Source organism: Canis lupus, chromosome 10, assembly GCF_048164855.1.
Source record: "Canis lupus baileyi chromosome 10, mCanLup2.hap1, whole genome shotgun sequence".
Classification (NCBI taxonomy): Eukaryota; Metazoa; Chordata; class Mammalia; order Carnivora; family Canidae; genus Canis; species Canis lupus.
Window position 1 is genome coordinate 57,232,069 of NC_132847.1, and position 26,966 is coordinate 57,259,034.

A 26,966-nucleotide genomic window follows, 5' to 3' on the forward strand; every position below is an offset into this window, starting at 1 on the left:
GGCTCCCAGACCTCTCTTTCATCTGACAATTCCTGATACTTTGGAAGCAAAAACCAAGCCAGGGGAGGCCACCCAGATTTCCTAGAAAGAAGGGGAAGCTATAGTGAGAGGAGAGGCGGGTTTCTTTCCCAGGCCAGGTTTGGTGTGGGACTTACACTGTACTGGTCCCGGGATGGAGCAGCTGCTCCAGCTCAGCTGAATGCCCTCTCAGGAGCACCAGCAGCCCCACCACAGGAATGGGGTGATGGGAGAAAAAACAGCTGGGCTGCTAAGTGGCATCAGAGGGGGCTTCACACGCTGTAACACTGTATGTGGGCGTTGGTGTGTTCACTGCTGGTCTCTGCTATGAAATGTAAGCCATGCAGGGACAGGACCCATGTCTCTTCCCACTGTTCCCAGCGCCTAGAATACTGCATGCACACCACAGGCCCTCGATAAAGACTCAGTGAATAAATGACTGAAGTGAGAACATATGAACGAATGAGCCTCCTCCTTGGAGAACTCCAATCACAGGCTGCTTCACTAAATGTATCCCCTGACCTACTAGGAGGGAAGCCTCTGCTGCTTCCCCTAATGTCTGTTTATGGGCAAGAAAGACAGGGAAGGGGCAAAACCAGGTAGGGAGAGCACTTTTCTGGACTATCTTCTTCAAAAACAGAGCAGCAGAAAGGCGAAGAAATGTACAAGGGGGAGGCTATTCAGAAGTACACACAGCTTAGCCCCCACCACCCCAGGAGCGAGAGCGGGAGATAGAACAGAAAAAGACTGAGGGCAGCCAAAGCTCAAACATGAAGACGTGGGCCTTCCCCTCAGAGGAAAAGAAGCCTGTCTTCTCAGTGGGGCCCACCCTTGGGGGCATGATGGGGCACCACTGTTGGGATTTTCAGTAACAACTGTGCTAACTTAACCACTTTTACTGTGCCCCCGGGCTGCAGTCCCCATCACCTCCCTGCCATGTGATTCTCACTACTTCACAGTTACCCCAGAACAGGAACATGATTTATTCTCTGGGTTGTATGGTATTTGGATGATTGTAATGTCTGTGTTTGTGTGTGATCTGTGTCCTATAACGACCATGTAACTCCTTTTTGAACTGCTATAATTAGCTTCTCTATTGAGCCTAAATTTTCCTCATCATTGTCCCTTGTTGGGCCTGGCTGGGCCCCAGAGCTACACAGACCTGCCTGCTTTCTCTGTCCCATGAATCCTTCAGTGATCTGTACTGTTACCAGCTGCCAGTACCTTCAGGGGCCCTTCCCAGGACTCTGCATCTAGAGCCCCCTTCTCTAAATATTCAGGGTGGGGTCAGGCCAGGCATAGTCCTCCAGGAGGAGTCCAAGAGCAATCACAAAGTAGGTCCCAGAGACCCTGCCCTTGAAGGGCACCTAGGCTGAGGGTCCATCACCTAGGCTGAGTGTCCACATGTCCTTCAGTCACCAATAGCACAGCATTTCCCACCACCAGTAGTTTGGGTAATAAAGACCGAGATTTTACATCTGCCCAGCCAGGCTAACGTTGCATATCTGGTTTGTTCAAGGGCTCCAGGCTCAGACGGGTGCACTGGAGCCCAGGGTCTCTGGGGCCAGACCTCACCTTCTGAGACTTTAGCTCCTTGGTGAGCATCAAAACCTGCTGCTCCAAGGCCAGCACCTTTTCCTGGGCAGTTCGGGACCGTGTGAGTCCATCGGCAAAGAACGGAAAGGTGTTGTTCTGGCGCTTGGCTTTCTGAATGAGATTGGCGGTCAGAGAGGACTTGGGTGTAGGCTTCGGAGAATCCGCTGGATCTTTCCCTGCTCAAAAGGAGGAACACAGAGGTTATGACTGGGGGCCTCAGTGGTTCTCAAAATTGAGCTTGCTGCAGAAGCATCTGGAGGGCCTAGTTAGATGCAGATTGTGGGACCCTATTCCCAGAGTTTTTCATCAGTAGGCCTGGGGTGGGACTTGAAAATTTGCATTTCTAAAATCTCCTAGCTTGTAGGGGATCACACTTTGAGAACCCTTGGGCTATATATATTGACACTGTCCTGGCTGGGTCCTTCAGCCCATCCCTTAAAGTGTGCCTGTCCCCAGCTCTCGGATCCCTGCCTGCCATAGGCATCTCACACCACACTGCTGCTGTGTGCCAGGGGCCATCTCAAGCACTAGTCCTAGCAGGATGTCTTGTTTCTTATTTCAGGATCTCAGCTCCTACCCTCTTGGCGATTTTCAAAGTATAGAGATTTGTCCATAGACAGGAGTGTGGAATATCTGAACTCTGCATTCTCGCCCCAGACACCAAGTCAAACTCTTGTTTGACTCTTATTACAAGCTAAGGTAGGACACACATTCCTCACAGTTGGCTGTCTCCAGGCTGCACAGTCTATTTCCTCTAGAGCCAGGGTCAGCAACCAATGGCCCACATGCCAAATCCAGCCCACAGCCAGCTTTTGTAAATCAAGTTTTATTGGAACACAGCCACATTCATTTGTTTGTGCATTGTCTGTGCTGCTTTCACTCCACAAGGGCAGAGTTGAGTACTGGCAGCAGAGACCATATGTTGCCATAACACCCCCAACATTTACTACCTGGCTCTTTATAGAAAACATTTAAAAAAAAAAAAAAAAGAAAACATTTGCCAACCATTGCTGAATTTCTTATTTTATTTTTAAATCAAATATTTTATTTTATTCTTAAATCAAATTAAACATCAGAATTACTCACTCATCCATGATGCCTTGTCCTGCCCTGCCCTCAGTCTATACTTTAGGGATTTGCCATTAGCCTGCATCCAGAGACATTTTAATGGCCTGACTATATGGTCAAAAGACCTTAAGAATCTTGTTTATATTCGCAATGTGCATACACATTGTGCCCATTATGAGGTACCAACAGAAGAAATTTTCCTTAGCTCTCAGCCCTAGAAAAGGCTTTTCTTTTACTTTTTTTTTTTAAGGTTTTAAAATTTTCCTTTGGTTTTCTTTTTTTTTTAATAAATTTATTTTTTATTGGTGTTCAATTTACCAACATACAGAATAACACCCAGTGCTCATCCCGTCAAGTGCCCCCTTCAGTGCCCGTCACCCATTCACCCCCACCCCCCGCCCTCCTCCCCTTCCACCACCCCTAGTTCATTTCCCAGAGTTAGGGCTTTGCTTTTTCTAAGAAAATATATGTTTATTCTTACAGATGCTGGAAATAATCTAATGCTTGCATTTCTTTCTTTGCCTTGGCTACTGAGCAGCTCAGCACCACATCTGCTGCCCACTCTTAGCTATTCTGTAGGATCTTATCTTGATCTTACCTAAATTTCCTATCCCAAATTACTCATTTATTTTCCCCTGATATTTTAAAAAAGGCTATTATTAGCTTTAATAAACTATTCTCAATTCTTTTGGGACTGGGGTGTTAAAAATAAGGATGTGGTATGGGATCCCAGGTGAAGGGACAGGCAGGGCTTACAGGATGATTTGAATAATTTAGCATGTTTCTTCTGGGGCCAGCCAAACAATCCCGAATGGATAAGAAATTACTCTAGGTTAACAGGAATCAGAACCTCCTTGGCCTTGTTGAGTACAAGAACAGAATGATTTTGTTCTAGACTTAACAGAAATCTGGACTGCAGACTGCAGAGATCAGAGGAAAGCAATGCCTCTTTCTTTCCTGCCACGAGGTATAGAAGAGCCCCTGTGTGTGTGTGCAGGGGGGCTCCCTGTAGCCCTTGGGCCCTCTGGTGACACCACTCTCCACTAACCCTGAGAGCAGGCAAGGTAGGGATCATTGCACCCATTCCACAGTCAGAGAAAATGAGGCCTAGGAGAGTGGTCTTTAGTCATTGCTGTAGGATTTCATGGGTGTGCCACAGGCCTGACTGGGCAGAGAAGAGGGTAGGAGTCATGGAGGGGAGCCCAGACTCCCATCCCCTGCCTCAAGTCTGCTTTGATCTGCACTGTAGATTAGATTTTATCTATGAGGGGTCAATAAAAGGTATCATGGCAATAAAAACATAGTGTGAAAAAATCACTGCTTTAGAAAATGAGGCTTTTTCTAAAGCCTTGGCCTGAACCTTAATTCCTAGTTCTGCACCCCTATGCAGCCATGAGTGAGTCACTCTACTTCTCCGTTCTCCATTCCCTGATTTGGTAAATGAGAACAATGGAACCTACCCCTTAAAGAGGTCAAAGCAGGTGAAGTGCTTAGTGGTCGTGAAAGAAACTTGAGAAGATTCTGTTCAGTGACTGGAGCCAGTCAGTCCTAAAGGACCAGATATTGCGGATTCCATTTATATGAACTATTCAGAACAGGCAAATCCATAGAGACAGAAAATCGAACAGTGGTTGCCCAGACCTGGAGGGATGCAAGGTTTCTTTTCTTTTTTTTTTAAATTTGAGAGAGAGAGAGAGAGAGAGAGAGAGAGAGAGAACAAGCAGGGAGGAGGAACAGAGGGAGGAGAAGCAGACGCCTTGCTAAGCAGGAAGCCTGACGTGGGGCTTGATTCCAAGACATAGGGATCATGACCTAAGCCGAAGGCAGATGCTTAACCAACTGAGCCACCCAGGCGCCCCTGGATGCAAGGTTTCTTTTTGGGATAATAAGCATGTTCTAAAATTTAGGATAATAAGCATGTTCTAAAATTGATTATGGTGAACTGTATACTTCAAATGGTGAGTTGTTTGGTATGTGAATTATATCTTAATAAAATTGTTACCAAGGGGAAAAAAGTGCTTAGACTAGCCCAGGCACAAAGTAACTGTATATATGAGTGCTGGTTTTATTATTATTGATTTGATGGGGTATTGATCCCCCCTTGCACTGTTCACTGTGATCCATGGGGCCTCACCAGATGCTGCTTCAAAGAGGTGCTTTTTCTGGAGTCACTTCTATACAGCCCAGGGATCCTTGTTGCCAGACAACCCCACAGTGCTGTTTCAGCCAGTTTTCTTACAACTGTTTCCAGATTACAGAATGTCCTAAGGGCACCCATGCCAATTAAAAAAAAAAAAGCCCACCATCCCTGACGGTATGGGCCACTCAAATTTTGTGAAATAATAAAATGCTATGGAATAGCTGAGTAGACAGCTAAAGGTCACTTGCTCTGCTTCTTCAGGCAGATCTGATTTTAATTACCCCAGAGAGGCATCTTTATATCCTTTCCTTATAAATAAAAAAAAAGTAAGAAAAAAAAAGTGAGAGATATTTTCATTTATTCAAGAATCATCTGGAGACGGGTGGTGGCGATGGTTGAACAACACTGTGAAGGTGCTTTATCCCACTGAACTGTGTACATATGGGTCAAAATGGTAAATTTCATTTTATACACATAACATTATTGTGTATTTTACCACAATAATATTGATAAGGAAAGGAGTCATTGCTACTAGCCCCATGGAAACCAGGAGGAGTCACCTGCAGAGTTTCATGTTGGACACAAAAAAGCACAAGTTGGTTTTGGGGGAAGATAAAGAGGGTGTTTACTGGGTCTCTGAGGGCAGCCCAAACCTGAGTGGAGCTCACCTGGAGTGCTGGGGTCAGAGGGTAAGGGCTGCTCCGCCCTCTGAGGTTCCGAACTCAGTGGAGGATCTTCCCCTGGAGGTCCGTGGCCTGTTCCTTGGGCCTGCCTGTTGCCCCGAATATTGGACATCGTGTTTCTGAAAGGAAAACAGGAGCATGAGGCTGTCATCCTGCCCCCTTGTCATACTCCAAGCAGTCTGCCAGGCTCCAGGAACCCTGCCAGATGCAGCCCAGAGCCACTCCCCACCCTCTCACTCTCTCCTTTTCATTTTCTCCCTGTACTTACCACCTACCACACACAATATTGCTAAACAACAATACAAGCCTGATTCCCCTGCTCCCAGCCCCACTGCTGGAGCATAAATTCTGGTGAGTGCCGGGATGTTCGCCTGTTTTGTTCACTAAAATACTCTGAATGCCTAGCACAGCGCCTGAGACATGGAGGGCACATGCTGAACGAATGCCAAACAGACTTGCCAAACTAACTTTCCTGAAACCTTCATCTGGTTTTATAACTAGTTAGTTCAGAAATCATCGGTGGCTCCCTACTTCTGCTGATGAAAGTTCCAAACCCTTCCTGGATTCTTTCCCCTTGCTTTCTTTGCTCACTCAGATCTGTTCTCCTTGAGGCCTTCATTCATCATCTCCTAGCCTCCAAGGAGTTTTACTGCACTTTGTCAACAGACTACCCTTTGACCAACTACTTATCTAGGCTGAACAGTGGAGTCATTTCTTCAAGAGCTGGGCACTAACCTACTGCCTGCTGGTACCTGGCACTGGGCCACACATGCCCAGAGTGTAGGCTCAATACATATTGGGTTTGCAGGAAGGAACTAGACAGTATCAATGGCTGGCCAAGGACCAGAGACCACAGAGAAATTCATAATGAGTTGGATGAAAGGAGAGTTTAACAGAGTTTATTTTCCCTTTGCAAACAGATAAAAGTAGACATATGCCAAAATTAATAAGGAGGAATGATTAAGGAGTTCATTAGGTCAGTGTTTTTCAAACTGCAGGTTGTGAATCATTGACCACTGTAAAATCAATTTAGTATCATGACCAGCATTTATTTTATTTCATTTTTTAAATATTTATTTTAGAGAGACAGAAAGACAAAGAGAGATAGAGAGAAATGCATGCAAGCAGGAGGGGTAGAGGGAGAGGTAGAAAGAATCTCAAACAGACTCTGCATAAACATGGAGCCGAACATGGGGTTTGATCTTATGACCCTGAGATCATGACCTGAGCTGAAACCAAGAACGAACTTGGCTTAACCGACTGCACCACTCGGATGCCCTGTAACCGGCATTTAAAATATTGAATGGAAAATATTAGAATGCACCCCACTTAGAAAGGGTTAATATTTTGTAAGTTATATATATGTGTGTTCTGAGCCATAAAATAAAATGTACTTCTTACTGTGATGGTGGTCAACAGTCTGAAAAATAATGCACTAAGAGGTCATTTACTTAAAAGGCAGCAACAGTATGGTCAAAAAAGAAAGGGATGTGAAGGTCTGTAGATTGGTGATGGAGTCCTGGTTTTGCTTCCCAAACACCTAGGTGCTAGATAAACATCAAACATGTCTCAAAAATACTGAGCCAAATTCCCAGGAAAGGAAGGGTAATTCTTAGGGACTAAACATGGAAAGGTGAACTTCAAGTGAGAAGGTGAATGCGTAGATTAGACCACTCCTCCACAAATATTCACTCCTTTCCTACCACTTCCTCAGGAGCAGAGTGCTTCCTCTCTCAGCTTGGGCAGGGCAATGTGATTTGCTTTGTCCAAAAGGATGTTAGCAGATGTGATGTAAACATAGCCTTAAAATGTCCTTGCATATGGAGCTTGCCCCCTTGAAGAACACGCCTCAGGCAGCTGCTGGTCCACAGAAGATGAGAAATATGAAGAGCAGGCTTAGATCTTAGCAACAGCTTGGAGTCAAGACCAGGTGAACCTAGCCTATATCAGCTGAATCCAGATGTGTGAGAAATAAATGTTTATTATACGACACTGAATTTTGAAATGTGTGTTTGTAGCATTATTGCTGTGAAAGTTGACTTAGGACACGAGTTTGTTCTGGGGTCAACCATTTGCTTTTTCATTGAGATATAACTAACGCATAACATATTCATTTCAGGTGTGCAATATATTTATTCATCATAGTGCAAAATGATCACCATGCTACCTCTAGTTAACATCCATCACCACACAGAGCTACTAGATTTTTTTTTTCCGTGTGATCATGGATCAACTTTTGATACCAGAGACCTAGAACCTTGGTTGCAAGAGAAGAAAGAAAGCCAAGGTTTTGACCCAAACAAACTGCAGAGTTGAAACTGAAATTCTCACATACTGCTGGGAGTCCTGTGAAGGGGTGAGTTATGGATCAACACAAGGAAATTCTAGCTGAAGACTCCAGGTTCTTACAATACTTTGGTTTGGTTTTGGTATCAAGATAATATTGGCCTTCTAAAATGAATGGGGAAGTATTCCCTCTTCTTTTTTTAGGGGGAAGATTTTGTGAAGGATTGGTATTAATTCTTCTTCACATGTCTGGTAGAATTCAGCAATGAAGTTAGCTGGTCCCAGGTTTTTGGGTTTTTTTGTTTTTGTTTTTGTTTTTGTAGGGGGTAGTTATTTTTATTATTAATTCAATCACTTTAAATGTTACAGGTCTATTCAGATTTTCTCTTTCTTCTTGAATCAGTTTTGGTAATTTGCGTCTTCCTAGGAATTTGTCCTTGTCCTCTATGTTATCTAATCTGTTGGCACAGAATTGTTCACAGTACCCTTTATAATCTTTGGATTTCTGTAAGGCTGGTAGTAATGTTCCGACTTTTGAGCCTGACTTCAGCAATGTGAGTCTCATGTCTTTTCTTGTTCTGACTAGAGGGTTGTCAATTTTGTTGATCTTTTCAAAGAACCATTATTTGATCTGAAATTCATTTTTATTATTTTATTTTTATTTTTTTAAAAAGAAAAGATTTTATTTGTTTATTCATGAGAGACACATACACACACACACACACACACACACACACACAGAGAGAGAGAGAGAGAGAGAGAGAGATAGGGGCAGAGACACAGGCGGAGGGAGAAGCAGGCTCCATGCAGGGAGCCCGATGCAGGACTCGATCCCGGGACTCCAGGATCACGCCCTGGGCCTAAGGCAGTCACTAAACTGCTGAGCCACCCAGGGATCCCCTGAAATTCATTTTTAAAACAAAATCCAGTTTTTTGGCATAGTTGGGTTCAGAGTAAGAAATAAGATTGTACTTTAATGCAAAATACAGCTGACTGATGGAAGGAAAAATGAATCTGTTAAATTAAGAAGACAGAAGAAATTAGAACTCAGCATTCCCAATACCTAACTTTGAAATTTGGTCTCTGGCTCCTTTGGCTTTGTTATTATTATGATCCTACTGTATGGAGCCTCTGACTCCTTGCCTCATCACTTCCCCTTCCCAGTTTTCTTTCCCCACTCACAAATAAAAGGGTAGCAGTCTTATTAAAAAGAAAATAGTAGTCATGAAGAACACTTTTTTTTAAAAGATTTTATTTATTTATTTGATATATACAGAAAGAGTGAGAGAGAGAGAGAGCATGAGCAGGGGTGAGGAGTGGCAGAGGGAGAGGGAGAAACAGGATCCCCTCAACCCCCCCAAGCAGGGAGCCTGATGTGAGGCTCAATCCCAGGACCCCAAGATCATGATCTGAGCTCCAGGCAGATGTTTAACCAACTGAGCCACCTAGGCGCCCCTGAAGAGCACTATTTGCTGAGTACCACTTTGCGCTGGTCCTGTGCCCAGTCCCATTCCATGTATCTCACAAATCACAGCTACATAATCAAAGAGAACTCAGGAACACATTCTTATATTAGAAGTGCTGGCTTGGTAGGGTGACCATCATTGTTGCCTCTGCTTCCTCTTGCCCAGGAAGTGTAGCCTCCCTAATGCCAGGGGCTCATAAGCAGTTATTTCTAAGGTAGGGGAGGGTATAGAAACTCCAACTCAATGGTAGCAAAGAGGCTCCTAAGCTCTAGCATACATCTCCTCTGGGAATGAGGTGCTCACTCACTGCTAACACAACCTAGCTGGCTACTACCCAGCCAAACTATTGCACAGGAAGAGGTGTCTGCATTTCATAAATTTATTGACCTTATGTGGAGCAGTCCATAGGTCATTTTCTGGGTAGGATTAGCTCCAGGTCTGAAAGGCCTTGTCAGTGTGGGGGAGTGGTCATAAAGACTTGCTCTGGAAAGATAACCTTGGGCAGGCCATTTATCCTCTCTGAGCCTGGGTTTCCTGATCTGCAGTGAGGATGAGGAATGGGTCCACAACACATAGTGACTGGGCCCTTCCATGGGCCAGGCACTAAGCTGATACTAGTCATTCAATTCATTTAATCCTCACAAGAGCCCAGAGAAGTGAGTACTATCACCTCAATCATACAGAGAGATGTCTGTATGGGATGCAGATACTCTGGGATGCAGAAAGGATAAGTAACCAAAGCTAAGTAAGTGGAGGGTGGCGGGGGCGGGACTGAGTGTCAGACCTGGACATCAGACTTCAAGGTCTAAGAACTTAACTGTTATGACACTACCTCACAGGTTTGTCCAGACAACTCAGTGATGGTGCAAAGTACCTAGCATGGTGCTCTGGAAGCACTCCTACCTCTTCCCCGGCGTATGAGCCAGGCTCATGGCAGAGCCCACAGCAAGCTCTAAGACCAGCCAGGGCCCAGGGTGTGGGAGACAAGAGCAACCTCAATCTTACTGGGCCTCTCAGCAGCCTAGGGCAAGTAGCCCACTTCTTGCACTTTTTCCTCACGTTTTCTATGGGTTATTACAAATGTCAGGAGGGAAGTAACCAACTGATCTTCTGAAACTTCTTCCTTTCTATCTCTGCATCTTCTCTCTTTGACTTCTGTTTGTGGCTTTCATCAGGCACATACCTGGCTTAAGCTTCATGAGACCACACTGGATACACCCTGGCTGGATGGCTAGATTTCTCAACCTCTTCTCCCCTACAGCAGGTTCCCAACACACCCAGTTCCCTCCAACACCCCCTGAGGGAAGATCCCCTGCAGGGCACCCTCCCTGTCCATGGAGGGGCTCATCCATGCCCACCCTGGAGGGGCTCATCCATGCCCAACACCCCCTAAATCTCTCTCTGCAACTCAGATAACTCTCCTGAGTTCCAGGCCCCTCTCTCCAAATGCCTTGGGGGGCAGTTCTACCTCCAGCCAGTAGGCCCTAGAGGACACTTATCATTTTTTCCCTAAAACCTGCTTGCTTCTCTTCTAGAAACAGCATCACCACCTTCCTAGTTTCCTGAGGGAACTCAAGCACGGAGGCTGACAGGGAAATGCTGTGTCTGAGTCACAGAGAGCCAGGGATCTCTAATCCAAGTCCAGGGAACTGTAGTCTGCTTCTATAGAGTTTCCAGTCTGTCTGAAATCCACACAGAAAGTAAGCACTCCAACAGGATCAGTATTGGATACAGTTTGAATTCCCAAAAGCTTCCTTTTCTTCAGTTAGATTAACAATAGTAGTTGTAGACGATAGAAAGTACTTAGCATTGCCAAGTACAGTTCCAAAGCACTTTGCATGCATTAACCCATTTAATTCCCACGCTAATCTTGTAGGGCAAGCACTATTGTATTTACTTTTCTAACAATTTAAATGAAGCACAGAGAAATCAAACAAGTTGCCAAGGGCACCACAGCCTATGACTGGCGGAGCTAGGACACAAGTCCAGGCAGTCTGCCTCTTAAATTCAGGCCATCTTGCTATCTTCTTATAAACTATCTAAAACAAATCCTACTGGTGGGAAATTGTATAAATAATAAATCATAAATAAAAAGTAGCTGAGATCTGATCAACACACAGTAAATTACACAGGTTAAATAAAAAAAGAAAAACAAAGCTAGAGGCATCACAAATCCAGGTTTCACGTCACGTTATAAAGTAATTAAAACAGTATAGTGCTTGCATAAAAATAGACATACAGATCAATGGAATAGAATAGAAAACCCAGGAAAAACCCACAATTATATGGTCAATCTTTCACAAAAGAGGAATGAATACACAATGGGAACAAGTCTCTTCAACAAATAGTGTTGGAAAAACTGTACAGATACATGCCAAAGAATGAAACTGCATTAAAAACCTAAATGTGAGACCTGAAACCATAAAAATTCTTGAAGAGAGCACAGGCAGTAATTTCTCTTACACTGTCTGTAGCAACATTTTTTTAGATATGCCTGAGGCAAGGGAATTAAAGGTAAAATAAACTATTAGGACTTCATCAAGATGAAAAGCTTCTGGATGCCTGGGTGGATCAGTGGTTGAGCATCTGTCCTTGGCTCAGGGCATGATACCAGGGTCCAGGATTGAGTCCTGCATCGGGCTCCCTGCGAGGAGCCTGCTTCTCCCTCTGTCTGTGTCTCTGCCTCTCTCTCTGTGTCTCTCATGAATAAATAAATAAAATCTTTTAAAAAATGATGAAAAGCTTCTGCACAGTGAAGGAAACAATCAACAAAATTAAAAAACAACCCTACAGAAATGGGAGAAGATACTTGCAAATGACATAGCTGATAAAAGATTAGTATCTAAAATATATAAGGAACTGATACAACTCAACACTCTAAAACAAGATGATCCTATTAAAAATGTCAAAAGACACAAACAGAAATTTCTTCAAAGAAGACATCCAGATGGCCAACAGACACATGAAAAGATGTTCATCATCACTCATCGTCAGGGAAATGCAAATCAAAACTACAATGAGGTATCATCTCACACCTTTAAGAATGGCTAACCTAAAAAACACAAGAAACAAGGGGCAATGAGAATATAGAGAAAATGGAACCCTCTTGTACTGTTGGAGGGAATATAAACTTGTTTAGCCACTATATTGTCATAATCATACTACAGAGTATGTACCAAAAAAATACAGAAACACCAATTCAAAGGGATACATGCACTCCTAGGCTTACTTTAGCATTATATACAATAGCCAAATTACCAAAGCAGCCCGGGTCCATTGACAGATGAATGGCTAAAGAAGAATATTCCACACAATGGAATATTACTCAACCATAAAAAGAGTGAAATCTTCTCATCTGCAACAATACAGATGGAGTTGGAGAGTGTAATGCTAAGTGAAATAAGTCATCAGAGAAAGACAAATACTATATGACCTCACTCAATATGTGGAATTTAAGGAACAAAACAAATGAGCAAAGGAAAAAAAAAAGAAGGGAGAGAGACAAACCAAGGAACAGACTCTTAACTATAGAGAACATCCTGGTAGTTGCCAGAGGGGAGCTGAGGGCAGGATAGAGGAAATAGGTAATGGAGATTAAGGAGTACACTTCTCATGATAAAAAATAAAATAAAATAAAACTTGTACAAAAATTTTTAAAAACTGGGTTGCATACAGTCACTTTGGGGAAAAAAGTAAATAATTTGATGTGTTTCACATATGAAGACACTTGTGATGCTATCATCACGTTACATTCAGTATGATCTCAGTTACATATATATGTATGTAGAAAACGCGGAGGAAAAAGATATACCAAATGCTAAGAATGCTAACTGGGTGACAGGATCATGGGTAATTGAAAATCTATACCTTTCTAGATGTTTCTAATTTCCTAAAAAGAATGTGTACTACTTTAAAACTCAGAACAACACAAGTAATATTTTAAAGAAATGATGTGATGAATTAAAAATGAAGCCCCTCTCCTCAGGCCCACCTCCCTGATCCCTGCAGGGGGATCACATCGGATCATTGTAAGCTCCAAAGAAGGGGCTGTGTGTAGCTTGGCTAGCCCCTCAGTCCCATCACACTTACTGTATTTCAGTTCCAAGATGCTTGAGGGAAATATTCTGAAGGGCCAAGGGCATGGTAGGCACCGGCTGTAAGGCAGCCGCCACACCCACGAGCCCAGGGGGTGTTCGCACAGGGCCCAGGAAGTCGTCGGGCTCTGCTTCCTCTTGCTCTGGGGAACAAACAGAAGGGCAGTCATCCCTCGGGTCACTGCACTTAGACACACTAGACACAAGCGCTACAGGCTCGGCTCCAGGTGGGAGTTGGTGGGCTGCCCAAGCACACCTTCCTTGTAGGTTAAGAGCACCAAAGAGGCGGGCTTTTCATCAAGTGTTCTGGGAAAATGATGCCTCTTGCTGGGCAGGTCTCTTCCTGAAAACCCCATTAAAATATGCACAACTACAGATACTTCTACATCTGAGAATCCATCCTAAAAACAATCCTGGCACTGTCTAGCCTCAAACCGGAAATAACTCCCTCAAACTGGAAGATCTGGAGAGAAGTTAAATAAATCACGATGCCATCAGAAAACAGAATATTACTCAGGTGTTTAAAACAACACTAATGAAGAATGCTTAAAAACCGAAGGAACAGGCGTGGGATATATGTATATATATATAAAAGTAAAAAAACTGGGGTTATAGCATGATCTCAACTATATAGAAAAAGTCTCCCAGAAATACACTCTGTGTATGGACTGAAGTCAGAAGTGCATGGTGGGATCAGAAGCTGGACGACCAGGATCCCTGGGTGGCGCAGTGGTTTAGCGCCTGCCTTTGGCCCAGGGTGCGATCCTGGAGACCCGGGATCAAATCCCACATCGGGCTCCCTGCATGGAGCCTGCTTCTCCCTCTGCCTGTGTCTCTGCCTCTCTCTCTCTCTCTGTGAGACTATCATAAATAAATAAAAATTAAAAAAAAATTAAAAAAAAAGAAGCTGGACGTCCTCATTTTTGCTCTGTGTTTTTTCCCAAACTGCCTACAGTAAACATGGGTTATTTTTTTTATAAACAGAAAAATAATGCATACTCACCAAAAGTAGATGTTTGTTAAAAGATTTTAAAGCATGGAGGTTTTCAGGTCATAATGTGGAGTACTAAAAAGCAAATTGGGCTCTTTGTATCGTAGGATTTGAAATATGTTTAAATAAAAAGCAGGTGGGGGGTCATAATGTCATGTGAACACTGGCTGTTCTGGGTGACAATATTATGGGTACTTTTTCTTCCACTTTTCTATGTTTTATTAATCTTCTGTTTAAACAACGATTCTTATACAGTAAGTGCTTCAAAGCATTTAGTGTCAAAGAACATTTCAAGGCTAAGGAAATATTATTTGAGGTATAAGAGAGAGAGGAGGTGAATTATTTAGAAGTTGGTTTTGAGTATTACAAAAAGCAGAACCGAATGAAAGCCACTTATCAGGTGGTAGGATCTGGATCAGACGGTCCCTGAGACGTGTAGGGCAGCTGATACCTTCCATTCAAGCCCTCTTACTGAGGGTAAAAAATGTGAGAAGGGGGAATTTTATTTTTGCACTCCATCGCCAAATAGGGTGTGGGTACAAAAACATTAAATACAACGGGAGGGGCCAGTAGTGCAATCTACTTACAAACACTCTTTGCAATCAATATAATCAATTCCTAACAGGCTCTTTCACATCCGGCAGACTGGCCAGTACTTGGCAATGCCAAGTCATTCTCTTGAGCTCCTCTCTTCAGTTCACTCTCTCACCAAACCCTTTTGGCATCTGCCCAGAGGTTTCTGGGTGGAGCTGGAGAAAGGCGTAGGAAGCTTCGAGCTTAAAGAGCAGAGAGAAGTGCACATTTCAGGAAGACCCTGTGGGTGGAAGCTGGAGGGCAAGGCAGGCAAAGTGTGGGGGAGTTCTGGGAGATGGAGACACACCATGTCACCTCCAGTCCAAAAAGACTTCCTGGAGGAGGGGCACTGGAGCAGGACCTAGAGGGCTGGAATGGATTTTGACTTGCTGAAGGAGCAAGGGAGGATCTTTCTGGGTGTGTAAGTACAGGCAGCAGGAAGGGGTTCCAGACAGAGCCAAGGATGCCAGGAGGTACCAGAGACAAGGAGGCTAGGAAGGACAAGATGGGCAGGGGAGTGCTAAGAGGGGAGCTCATCTGGCTGGGCCCACAGGGCCCCCTGGGAGAGTCAACAGAAGCCCCCAAGGAATCTGGGCGACAGCTGTGGACTTGGAAGACCTGAAGCCAAGACATGTTTCTGTTGGAAGGGTGCTGTGATCAGGCTGGAAATCACATTTTCTCTTCCAGCATCAGGTTCTACATTTTTACAACGGGAATGATACTCTCCACCCTGTCTCCTTCAGAGGTAAAGTATCTGAACATATTTAGAAAACCATAAAGCCCCAGTCTGTGGACTTGCATCTTTCAATCCAGACTTTGAGCTGATTCAAAATAATTAAGGTCTTCTGGTGTAGCAATACTTTAACCATTTCTATTCTCCCTCATTCAAAACAAAGACGTGTGCAATTTGTCTAAGAATTTAATGTCTTGGCGAGTACCTCCCTAGCTGCCTAGCTGTTTTCCTCTAACTTCCACCTGTGGCTGTAACCTTCCTCTGAGGTCACACCAGCTAAGTCCTGGGGATAAATATCACCACCGGTTGCATTCACCAGTGAGGAAATGGCAGCTCAGAAGGTTTTTTGTGGCCAGGGTCACACAGCTGGCAGCAGAGTCATACCCTCACAGTTCCCTGCTTTTTCACTAAAACTGCGTGGCTTGTCAGAGCAGGCTTTGTGACAGGCAGATAGTTCCAAGAGGGGAGAGGCTGCCCAGAAAGGCACAAGCCCCCAGTGCAAGGAGGTGTTCAAGGATGGCGATGGTGATGATGCCACAGTGGAGGTCAGTATTTCCTGCAGGAAACAGTACTGATGACCCAAGGCTCTGGCGTGGGGGCCTCTGGGCCCCTCTCCAGCCTGGAGAAACACCCTCAGCGAGGAGACCACACCAAGAATTTCTAGCAGTGTTTATCTGTCATTCTCTCTTTGTCTGAGCGGCATGGGCTGCTCTATCACCAGTAGGAAGTCGTTGCCCAACGACAAAGGCCAGGGCCAGCAGGCCACTTCCTTGGAGGGCCCTGGACGTGGCAGTTGCTTCCTCAGCATGACGGGGTTGTGATCCTGCAGACAACCATTTGCTCTGTGACCTTTAACAGGTCCCTTGTCCTCTTCAAGCCTCTGTTTCCTCTTCTATAAGACGTGAACAACACTACCTGGTAACATTGAGATGAGGATCCAATAACGTGTAAAGTGTCGGGACCACGTAAGCAGTATGCATCTTTTTGTGATAATATCTACCTATACAAGTGCTATTTTGTGTTAATTGTTGTCCTACTTTGGCAACATATAAATTATAAATTGATTTGCCCTTAATCGTTCTCAGCTCTTTTGGAGACCAGCGTTTAGGTAAAGCATGGAATAAAGGTGTAAATGCTTAAAAGCTGTAGAGAGGGGAACGTGCCTGGTGGATTGCTCAATGGCAGTGATAGGACACTTTTTACCAGATGAAGCATCTGTGACTCAAAGTCAGATGTGAGTCAGTTGGTTTTCACTGCTCTGGGAGTAGGCTCTGCTTCCCCCCAGGAAGGGTGGAGACTGGAGGTGGGGTAACCCGCTCCAGACAGCAGCTCCAGGGTCTCTCAGCTTGAGCACAACTCTAGATACATCTTTCTGGGTGGGCTGGGGAAGGTTTTACAGTGACCTCGTGGGGGAGGGTGAAGGCTTGCTGTGGGAGCAGAGAGGCTTTAAGAGAAGCCCACATCCCAGCTTCCTGTGTCTCCCACCAGTGTCCCCCTTGGGAAACTGGTCCTCTCTCCCCACGCTCCCAGCAGGAGCTGCCCAGAAGCACACTATTAAGTGTGCTAAATCAGAACCACAGAATTCCAGAACTTGGAAAGAGTTCGGCACAGAAGAACCCTGTGGGATCCCAAAGTTCTTTCAGTTCCAATTTCAGTTTCAGATATACAAGAATTCTGTTACCAGGACAGTTTCTTGTTGCTTCTAATCTGAGGCTGATCTCCAGCAATAGTGCTGACCTCAAGCTGCAGTTTTGCATGCAGCCAGGGTTGTCTAGCTCTCTGGCAGATGGGGAATGGAGGGTAGAAAGGAAGTAGGGAAGTGCAAACAAACCCTTCCCCAAAGACAGCCCTTACAAGCATGAAACACCCAGAAGGTTCTTGGAGGAAATGAGTGATAAGTATTATTAACAATAAAAAACCAGTAAGTATTTTAAGAGTGGTACTGTACACGTACACATGTAACAACATTATTAGGACAGCTACTATGCATTGAGCAATTACTATATGCCTGGCATTAGGCTAAGGGTTTTATATTCCCTTTCTCATTTAATAATAAAATCCAATGCATTCACTCACAAATATCCAGTATGTCAGGCAGGGCACCTGGTACTGGGGACGCAAGTGACAAAGACATGGCCTCCACCCCTGAGGGCAGAGACTGACAAGGAAGCTATAATGAGAACATGCAACAGGCCCTGCTAGAACCATGTGAACAAAGGGCTGAGGGCTTATACAGAGTCCAGCGGGCAGAGTGCTGGGCGGCTTCCAAGGGGAGGTTGGCAAGAGCAGAAGGCAACACTGAAGTGTGGCTATAAAGAATAAGCAGGAACTTGCCAGAGAACTCTGGTGCTGCTGAAGCTCGCAGCAAGAGGCAGCCACTGAGGGTGCAGACAGAGGTAAGGCGAGGGAGGAAGAGCCCTGAGCACTGGGCTAAAAAGCTGGGCCTGGGACATTGCAAGGGGTGGTGGTGGTGGTGGGGTAGACCACGCAAGAGGATGAGGTCCAGTGCTCACTTTAGAAAGCCCACTTGGGGGATGCCTGGATGGCTCAGCGGTTGAGTGTCTGCCTTCAGCTCAGGTTGTGATCTCAGGGTTCTGGGATCAAGTCCCTCACTGGGCTCCCTGCATGGAGCCTGCTTTTCCCTCTGCCTGCGTCTCTGCCTCTCTCTGTGTGTCTCATGAATAAATAAATAAAATCTTAAAAAAAAAAAAAAAAAAAAGAAGAAAAAAAAGCCCCCTCGGGCTGCAGTGGGGCAGATGGGTCCGAGGTGGCAGGCTGGGACACAGGACAGGGGCAAGAAGCCTGCTGGGGTTTTCCAGTGAGGATCTAGGGCCTGACCCAAGGCAATGACCATGAGCAGAGGCGACTGTGGGGCAGAGGCTGGGGGCAGACATGGCCAGTGTGGTGACTGAGCGGCTTGGCTCACCGAGACTGTTGAAGGGGTGAGGGCAGCTCCCTGTTACTGGAGCAACTGGGTAAACAAGGGTCAGAGTAAGTGGAAGGGGGGGAGCTGGGGGAGCAGAGGGTCAAGGGCAGGTGAGCTCAGTATGGCACATGCAAAACATACAGGTCCGGAGGTCCAGAGCCACCTGGCCATAAGTCATGCCTATTCGCCTATTCGGCCTCCCTGCCACCCGGGGATAAGGGTCTGAGCCACACTTCATCACTGAGCTGTGACAAGGCTCCAAGCTCTTACAGGGGCAGCTGGGAGTGGTCTGCCCCATCCTCCACCTGCTAACCATATTGCCAGTCGCGCCGTGGTGTGGGGATGGGAGGGGATGATCTCTAGGACTCCTCCACGCTGGAGATGTCCTAGGATTTGAGATCAAGAAACTTCCTTTGCGGGCCACATGTGAGTGATGGTTTCTGCCTTACGGAAATACTACGGACACAATCACTGATCCCCGACTCGCAGCACAAAAGAATGCGTGTCAGAAGCAGCAACAATCACTGCTCACCAACCTTCCTCACAGCAACCCTGCTCAAGTTTCATTTCTCCAGACCTTCCCATAATAGTCATCAAAATAGCAGCTGCTGTCTCCTGAGCTCTGACGATGTGCAGGCATTGTCCCAACCACTTAAGGTGTATGGATTCATTTAATCCTCATAATAACCCTGAGGAGTAGGTTTAACTTATCAAGCTCATTTTATACGGAAGGAAACTGGAGCTCAGAAAGACTAAGCAACTTGCTTAAGACTACACAGGATTAGGATCTAAACCCAGACGTCCTAGCCTCGGAGCCCCTATTCCTGCCCTCCATGCTACATGGTATCCTAACTGATACTGACTCCCATCTCTGGCAGTTTGCTTCCTAAATGGGAGGGGAGAGGCTGGGTCACTGAGAGCCCTGAGGGTGTGGGCAGAAGGCAAACCCATTGGGTACCTAGCTCGAGGCGCAGGGCAGGCCCATTCCCAGCCAGGGCAGCATCGGGGGCGGCGGGAGGTGCAGGCGGGCTGTTGTAGAACTCCCAGCGCTTCATCTGCAGCTGCTGCAGCCAGTACAGCATCACTTGCTTGGTGGCGGCCTGAGAAGCACAAGGGTTAATTGGTATGGCCCTGTGTCCTCAGGGTGGCACCGGGTGTAGAATGTGGGAAGCTCATGGGAGGCTTGGTAATTCTCTCCCTCCCAGAAAAAAAGTTGTCATTGCAGATGGGTTCCCACCTCTGAAACACCACCTATTTCTTGGCCACAGAAGATAATCAGGCTCCAGTCCCAAACTCTCAGGTTCCTTAAACTTTCTGGGTCTCAGTTGTCTCATCTGGGCTATGATGATGACAGCACTCCTGTCACAGGGCAGTTACGAGGATGCGATGAGGTAAGGGAAGTGAAGCGCCCAGCACAGTAGCTGACACACTCCAAGTGATCAAAATGTGCTCCCTGGACAAGGGCATTTGGTGGTGGTAAGAGACAGGGAGAGAGCTTGGAAATTCTGGCCTGTGTGGGGTCCTGGAACCATCACCATCTCCCTGTGCGACAATGCAATGTTTTTTAACTGACTGTGTTTCATAAGAAACATATATTATTGAAATGACCAAAAATATATTTTTCATATATATTTGATCTTTGTCCATGGTTTCTGGCTCACAGCTCCTAAATCCTTTGGAATTTCCTGGGATAAGGGTGAAAAAGATGACTTTTGTTGTTTTAATACGGTAACTCTCGGAAAGCCCTTAGGTGACCCAATGATGGGGGGCTGATTGCCAGGAGAACCAATCCTGTGATTAGAGGCTAGGACTTTTCAGTTCCACCCCTGCCCTCTCAGGAGGAGAGAGTGGTAAACGACTTAGTAATCATGACTAGGTAATGAAGTCTCCATAAAACCCCAAAGGACTGGCTTTGGAGAGCTTCTGGGTTGGTGAAAACAGAGATGTGGAAAGAGTGGCACACACCTGGAGAGGTTGTGGAAGTTCCTGCCCCTTCCCCATACTTTGCTCTGTGCATCTCTTCATCTGGCTGTTGATTGGTTTCCTTCATCATATACTTTAATAAACTGGTAAGTTTTTTTATTTTTTTAAAATTTATGATAGTCACACACACACACAGAGAGAGAGAGAGGCAGAGACACAGGCAGAGGGAGAAGCAGGCTCCATGCACCGGGAGCCCGACATGGGATTTGATCCCGGGTCTCCAGGATCGCGCCCTGGGCCAAAGGCAGGCACTAAACCACTGCGCCACCCAGGGATCCCCTAAACTGGTAAGTTTAAGTGTTTCTCTGAGCTCTGGGAGCCACTCTAGCAAACTAATGGAACCTGAGGAGGAGGTCATTGGAAACTCCAATCTGTAGCCGGCTGTCACGCACACAAGTGACAGCCTGGGGCTTGTGACTGGCATCTGAAGGTATGGGGTCAGTCTTCTAGAACTGAGCCTTTAACCTGTGGGATCTGATGCTGTCTTTGGATAGACAGTGTTAGAATTGATTTGGGAGTGCCTGGCTGGCTCAGTTCGTAGAGCATGGAACACTTGATCTCAGGGTTGTGAGTTTGAGCCCCACATTGAGTATGGAGCCGACTTAGAGAGAGAGAGAGAGAGAATTGAGTTGAATTCTCAGGCACCAGCTGGTATCTGAGAATTGCTTGGTGTTGGGGAGGTAGGGTGGGGGGCACCCTCCATGCTCCACATTGGAACTGGGTCCAGAAATCCTAAAAGATTGACTTTTTAATGAAATGGAGAGAATCCCTCCTTTGTTTTGGGGATGCATCGAAATCATGAATATGACTGGGGACTGGAAAGCCATATGCACATAGTAACAACACAGTGGCACCCTCCAGGTACCCCAAACAAGGCAATGGTTGATGGGGATCATTAGTCTCCCAGCCTTGGATGATCCAAATATCTATTTTCACATCTATTCTGTTGTTGGATCCTCCAGGAGGGAGGCAATGCAGGCGTGATCAGCCCTTCTGTGGATAGAGAACTGAAGTTCTCAGGCAGGCAGTGACAGAGCTGGTCCCAGAACCTAGGTCTCCTCCGGCACACCAGAGCTTTATGGTAAATATGGCCAGGAGACTATGGCTTGCATAGAGAAGGCCTGGGATCAGCTGCGCCAAGGAAGCCCGGCAGCTCACTGGGAGTGGATAGTGAGCCTCACAGAGCTGCCTACAAGCCATGTGAGCACAGCGGCAGGCAGCAGGCTGTGGGCAACCAAAGACTCCTCATTCTAACTAGTCCACAGGTAAGGTGTGCACGAGGCTGGGGGCTCCATGAAAGAGGCCCTCGGCCTGTCAGGGAGCTACCACATAAGATAAAATGATGCCCACCAGTCTTCTCTTTCTATACACTCTCCCTGAAAGACCTCAGCCCCTCCAGGGCTTCACCATGACCCTGTGATGACAAGCTCTGGCCCATACCCAAATACCCAATTTTATTAATTAGCAGGAGCACCTACTATATATGTCATGGTCTCGTCCTCTCGGAACTTAAGAGTCTACTGACAGCCATCCCATCCTGAGCTCCTCCTGTCATGACTGGGCCAACTGGACAGTCGGCCATCCCTGACTCCTCCCTTGCATTCCCCCTCATCATATCCCCGGTCACCTCCATTTGTCTTCCCCCCCCCACCCCCCGTCACAGCTCTAGCTCAATCACCATTCTCTACCGATCACCTCCTGACAGACTTGCTGACCAGCAGTCTTGCCTTCTAATTTTTTCTCTACTCAACAGCTGCACTGAGCCTTCTAAACATTCTAATCTCAAAGGCTTTCTTGCTTTAAGCTCTTTGACAATTTCCCACAGCCCACAGGACAAAGTCCAAGCTCCCAGGCCTAACTCACAAATGCCCCATGCTTGGGCCTCCGTTCTCCCACTCCATCTTTTGGGCCCGTCTGTACCCCAGGCTCCTGTGATTTGCCAGGACACTCTGGACTGTATCATGTTTCCTGTCTTTGCTCACGGAACACCCATGGCCAGGAATAACCCTTTTCCCTCCTGTCTGCTCATAGAAAACCAAATCCCTTTTTTGGGCCTCAGGTGTCATCTCCTCCTCTGTTGTTTCCTCCTGGGTGGACCCTTCCACTCAGCAGAAGCGACCCCTCCTGTCACACTTTTCTGGTACAGACTTACCAGAACGTCTCTACAGAACACTGCACTGTGTGTGCCAGTCTCCCTCTCCTTCCCTCCTCAGTCCTTACTCAAGCTGTTTGAGAACCAGGCAGCACGTCTGATCTGGCTCCATGCCCCAGTGCTTAGCACAGAGCCAGGCACAGACATAGATCAATTGAACAGTTAAATACATGTATTGGAGACCCTGTAAGATAATGCTCAGCCTGTGGGAGGGAACGCATGACCCATAAACCACATGACCTCCCAAATGCGTGCCTTCCCGGGCCTGGAATTCCAGGTTTGCGTTATTTTATCTGATTTCCCCAGCCAGGTCACCAGTCAGGCCCAGCCATTAAAGGGGAATGGAAACTGTGGGCTACGTCCAGGGGCTCGATGGATGCCCAGTTGGCTGGAAGCCAGGATGGAAGGGCAGGAAGACGGAGTGGTGTCCAGGAGGCTGTCTCCTGGCACATTCTTCTTTGATGAGTGTGAATCCCGGAACCCTCAGCTCAGATGTGTCTTTCCGCTCAAGTTCTGGGGCACCGCTTCCTAACGTGAACATTACGACCTATTATTATCATCATTTGGGTTCATTAAACAAGAATCGATTGAGCACCCACGAGGTGTTGGGCTGCATCTAGACACTGGGATTAATTCAACAATTTGTAGGTGCCAGATGCTTACATACCTTGTTTTAAATCTCACAAACTACCTAGATTCTGAGAGGTTAAGTAACTTGCCCGGGTGACACGGCTACTAAGTACCTGATGGAGAATCTGAATCCAAGCCTGTCTGATTTCAAAGCATGTGGCTTTCCCACTGTTTCAGGCTTTCTCAGTTCAAGGTGATAATAAAATAAAACCTACTGACGGCAAAACACGTTTAGTCATGCCTCTGCGAACATTTTAGGCTGATCCGAGAAACCTAAGTATTTTATCTCCCAATCCCTGCCAACATTTGCTCAGCATTCACTCCCCTTGGCCAAAATATCAAGAAGAGTGATTCAGAATCCAGGCCAGGAGCGGATTACACAGCTCATATCCTGACTCTCTTTCGCCCCAAGTAAGAAAGTTAAGGTAACTGCATTGTTAAGGCACAACAAAAAGTAAAAGTCTCGAGACACAGCTGAGGAAGTAGGAAGACTCAGGGATTCCAAGTGTGGTCTACACCGCTCCGGACACGCATGACCTCTAGCTGGTTACTTCGTTTCTCTAAGACTCAGTTTATAAATTCTAGTGTGGGTGCATCACCCCGCCTTTGCCGTGGGCGCCCAATGAGGAAATGGGTGTGAATGCGTTTTGGAATCCACTACACCGTGGGCGCCCAGGGTTCACTGGAAGAGATCAGAGTCTGTAATTCTTGTTCCAGTGAATTTACTGTGACCACCCACACGTGCCCAGCCGTGCCCTGGGAACCCATCCTGGCTGAAAAGGAGGGGGAAACTGCCCCATTTACCTTCAGGGTAATAATCCGGTTGGCAGTCTTGATTTCAAAAGTCCCCTCCTCGGCGTCCGCCTTGCAGTCAAAGACCGCAGTGGAGAGGTCGATGCTGTCCAAGGGATTGGCATCCTGCGCGGTCCGTGAGTAATACAGGTGACATTTCTTCTCGTCGTAGAAGAACCAGCGGGATTTCCAGCCCCGAATGGGACCTTTGCCGCCAAATTTACTTAAATAGCCACAGAGTTTCTTGGCGGCCGCCCCCGACTCCTCCGGAGGCAGCACCTCGGCGCCCCCGGCCGAGCCCGCAGGCTCTGCGAACCTGGGGACGGAGGAGCTAGACTCTGCGGGGTCCTCCTGGGCGCCCTCCATTCCGACTGAGGCTCGGCTGCCAGCGCGGGCCCAACCTCGGAGACTCCGGGGGTGCTCCCGAGAGGGAGAAATCTGGGCGGGGGCGGGGCCGGTGGCGACCCGCCCCCCGGAGACGGCAGGAATGCGGACGGCGGCGGCCCGCGCGCCTTTCACCGAGAGTCCAGGTGGGGCGGCTGGCCACGCCCCTCCCGACCTCCAGGCGGCCAGGCCACGCCCTCGCCACGCCTAACCACGCCCCCTCCCCGCACCGCCCACCCCGCCTACTTCCGGCTTTTACTCCGCGCCGGTCAGCCATCTTTAGTGAGGGCACCTGCGGACAGTGAGAGCGCCCTCAGGTTGAAGGCGTGGTGTCCCTGAGCTACGTTAACTGGCGGCAGAGAAGCGGGAAGAGACACCTGTCTCTGACTAGGCTGCCTTGCTACCTCGCGTAATAATGTACAAGGACAGTTCATTTTGCGCCTGAAGGGCCGTCTGCTTTTACCTAAGTCCAGGTGCCGTGCAGGTTACCCTCGAGCGGCGCATCCCGCGGCCATTGGCTGAGAGGGACGCCGGGTGGATGACGCCACTTCCGGCGCCGCTCGGGGCGCTAGCGAGTCCAGGGTCTCTGCAGGCTTCTCTCCGGGGGGGATCGTTCAGCTTGTTGAGGTCTTTACACTGAGTGCAGCGGCCTCCGCTGCACCTGCTCCGGTTCCTACTCGCCTCCCTCCGGCCCAAGTCACGATAGGTAGGGCGCCCAGGCCCGGCTGCAGCTAAATGATGACGCTAAAATCCTACATAAAATACTTGCAAACCGGTTCTGGTGTTTCACCAAAGAATTACATACTGCACCTGGAAGGAGCTATTTTAGAGATGCAGGCATATTTGAATAACAAGAGAAAATTACATCTGTAGTGCCAAAGATACGGTCGTCTTAATATTTTCTGAAAAGGTATTTGATTAAAAAGATATTTTCTAAAAAGGTATTTGATCAAATTCACCATCCATTTCTGGAGTTTTAAAAGACGTCTTGATTATTATGGAAGTATAGTTGACACACAATGTTTCAAAATTTCTTAATAAAGCAAACAGCACATCTTGTTTAGATTTTCTAGCTAACTAATGGTAGATACTTGCAATCATAATAATTTCAAATATACGACTTACATTTGAAAAACTCAGGAGTTTTCCCACTAATAGTTCAGGATCTAATCCAGGATTCCACATTTGGTCATCATGTTCCCTTAGTCTCCTCTGAGCTATTACGTATTTCAGCTTTTCCTTTATTTCATTTTATTTTATTTTATTTTATTTTATTTTATTTTATTTTTTATGACTGACATTTTTTTAAGGGTACTGGTCAGTTTTATAGAATTGTGTGAATTTGAGTTTGTCGGGTGTTTTCTCATGATTAGATTGGGGTGATGGGCTTTGGGGGAGACCACGACAGAGGGGAAGTGCCTCTCTCATCACATAATATCCAGCTATGTGATATGCACATGGTGATGGTAGACCTCCTTCACATAGTTAAGATGATTTCTTGGCCAAAATGTTACCATTTTTAACCCTCTTTAAGTCTCAAGAAGCTCCACCTTCTGGAGGGTAGAGGGAGGGTAGTTGATAGGATTTTTTACAGCCTATTAAAGTGATTCTAAGGTTCATTTCCAAGAAATGAACAGGTGAGAGTAGCTAAATTTTTGAAGAAAAAAAAAAAGAACAGTTAGAAAGGATTTGATCTACCAGATATTCAAACTTATTAATTCAACCAAAAAATATTCAGTGGGTGCCTTCTACCAGGCACCATTTAAAATGCAGGGCCACAGTGATGAACAGGACAAGTCCAAGATCCCAGTAAGCTGTCATTCTAGTCCAAGGAGACGGGCCATAGACAAGTAAACAAGTAAATATCATGTTGACCTCAGATTCTCATACTTTCTAGGAAGAAGTGAGCAGAATGATAAGAACAACAGAATTTAATGTTTCTGGTGTAGGGACAGGCACATCAATGGAGCAAAGTAAGTTCAGAAAAACATACAAATAAGTGTAGGAATGTGGTACAGGGCAGGGTTTCTCAACCTTTCCCCCATTATTATCCCTAAAGGAGCCTTTTCAGACTTTTTCCCTAATCACCACCTCCCATAAAATTTTAATACCACAGATATAACATGTATCTCTATGTACTGCACATATGTCTGTGCTTTATACATAAAAAGAGTAGGATTTTTCTTCTGTGCCCCAAGACCAATTTTCAACCCGTTGGGGGTGATGTCCCTATCGAGAAAACATTGTATTGGAATGTCAGATAAAGTTAGAATTTCAAATCAGTGGGGGACATGATGAGCTAGCTCTTCAATAAGTTAGTTTAGATATTCCCATAATATTGTATATCAAATCGTGTTTATGTACATTAGAAAATTTTACCTTAAAATGAAAGCATAATATATATTTAAACGGAGTGTTATTCAGCCTTAAATAGGAACAAAATTCTGATAG

At 46.2% G+C, this 26,966-nt stretch overlaps 1 protein-coding gene across 2 annotated transcripts in view; it reads right to left on the reverse strand.

Annotated features, from left to right (window-relative positions):
• Positions 1-24,681, reverse strand: part of TBC1D2 (TBC1 domain family member 2) — a 50,625-nt gene extending 25,944 nt beyond the window's left edge. The window contains exons 1-5 of one of the 2 annotated variants that reach the window (XM_072842072.1): positions 24,144-24,681; positions 19,533-19,674; positions 13,347-13,494; positions 5,491-5,624; positions 1,594-1,790 (exon numbers count right to left, since the gene is read on the reverse strand). In XM_072842072.1, the coding sequence (XP_072698173.1) occupies positions 1,594-1,790; positions 5,491-5,624; positions 13,347-13,494; positions 19,533-19,674; positions 24,144-24,497 (975 nt within the window). In that variant the 5' untranslated portion in view covers positions 24,498-24,681. The remainder of the gene's footprint in view (positions 1-1,593; positions 1,791-5,490; positions 5,625-13,346; positions 13,495-19,532; positions 19,675-24,143) is intronic. The other variant, XM_072842073.1, reaches the window with a different exon arrangement.
• Positions 24,682-26,966: the final 2,285 nt, after the last annotated feature.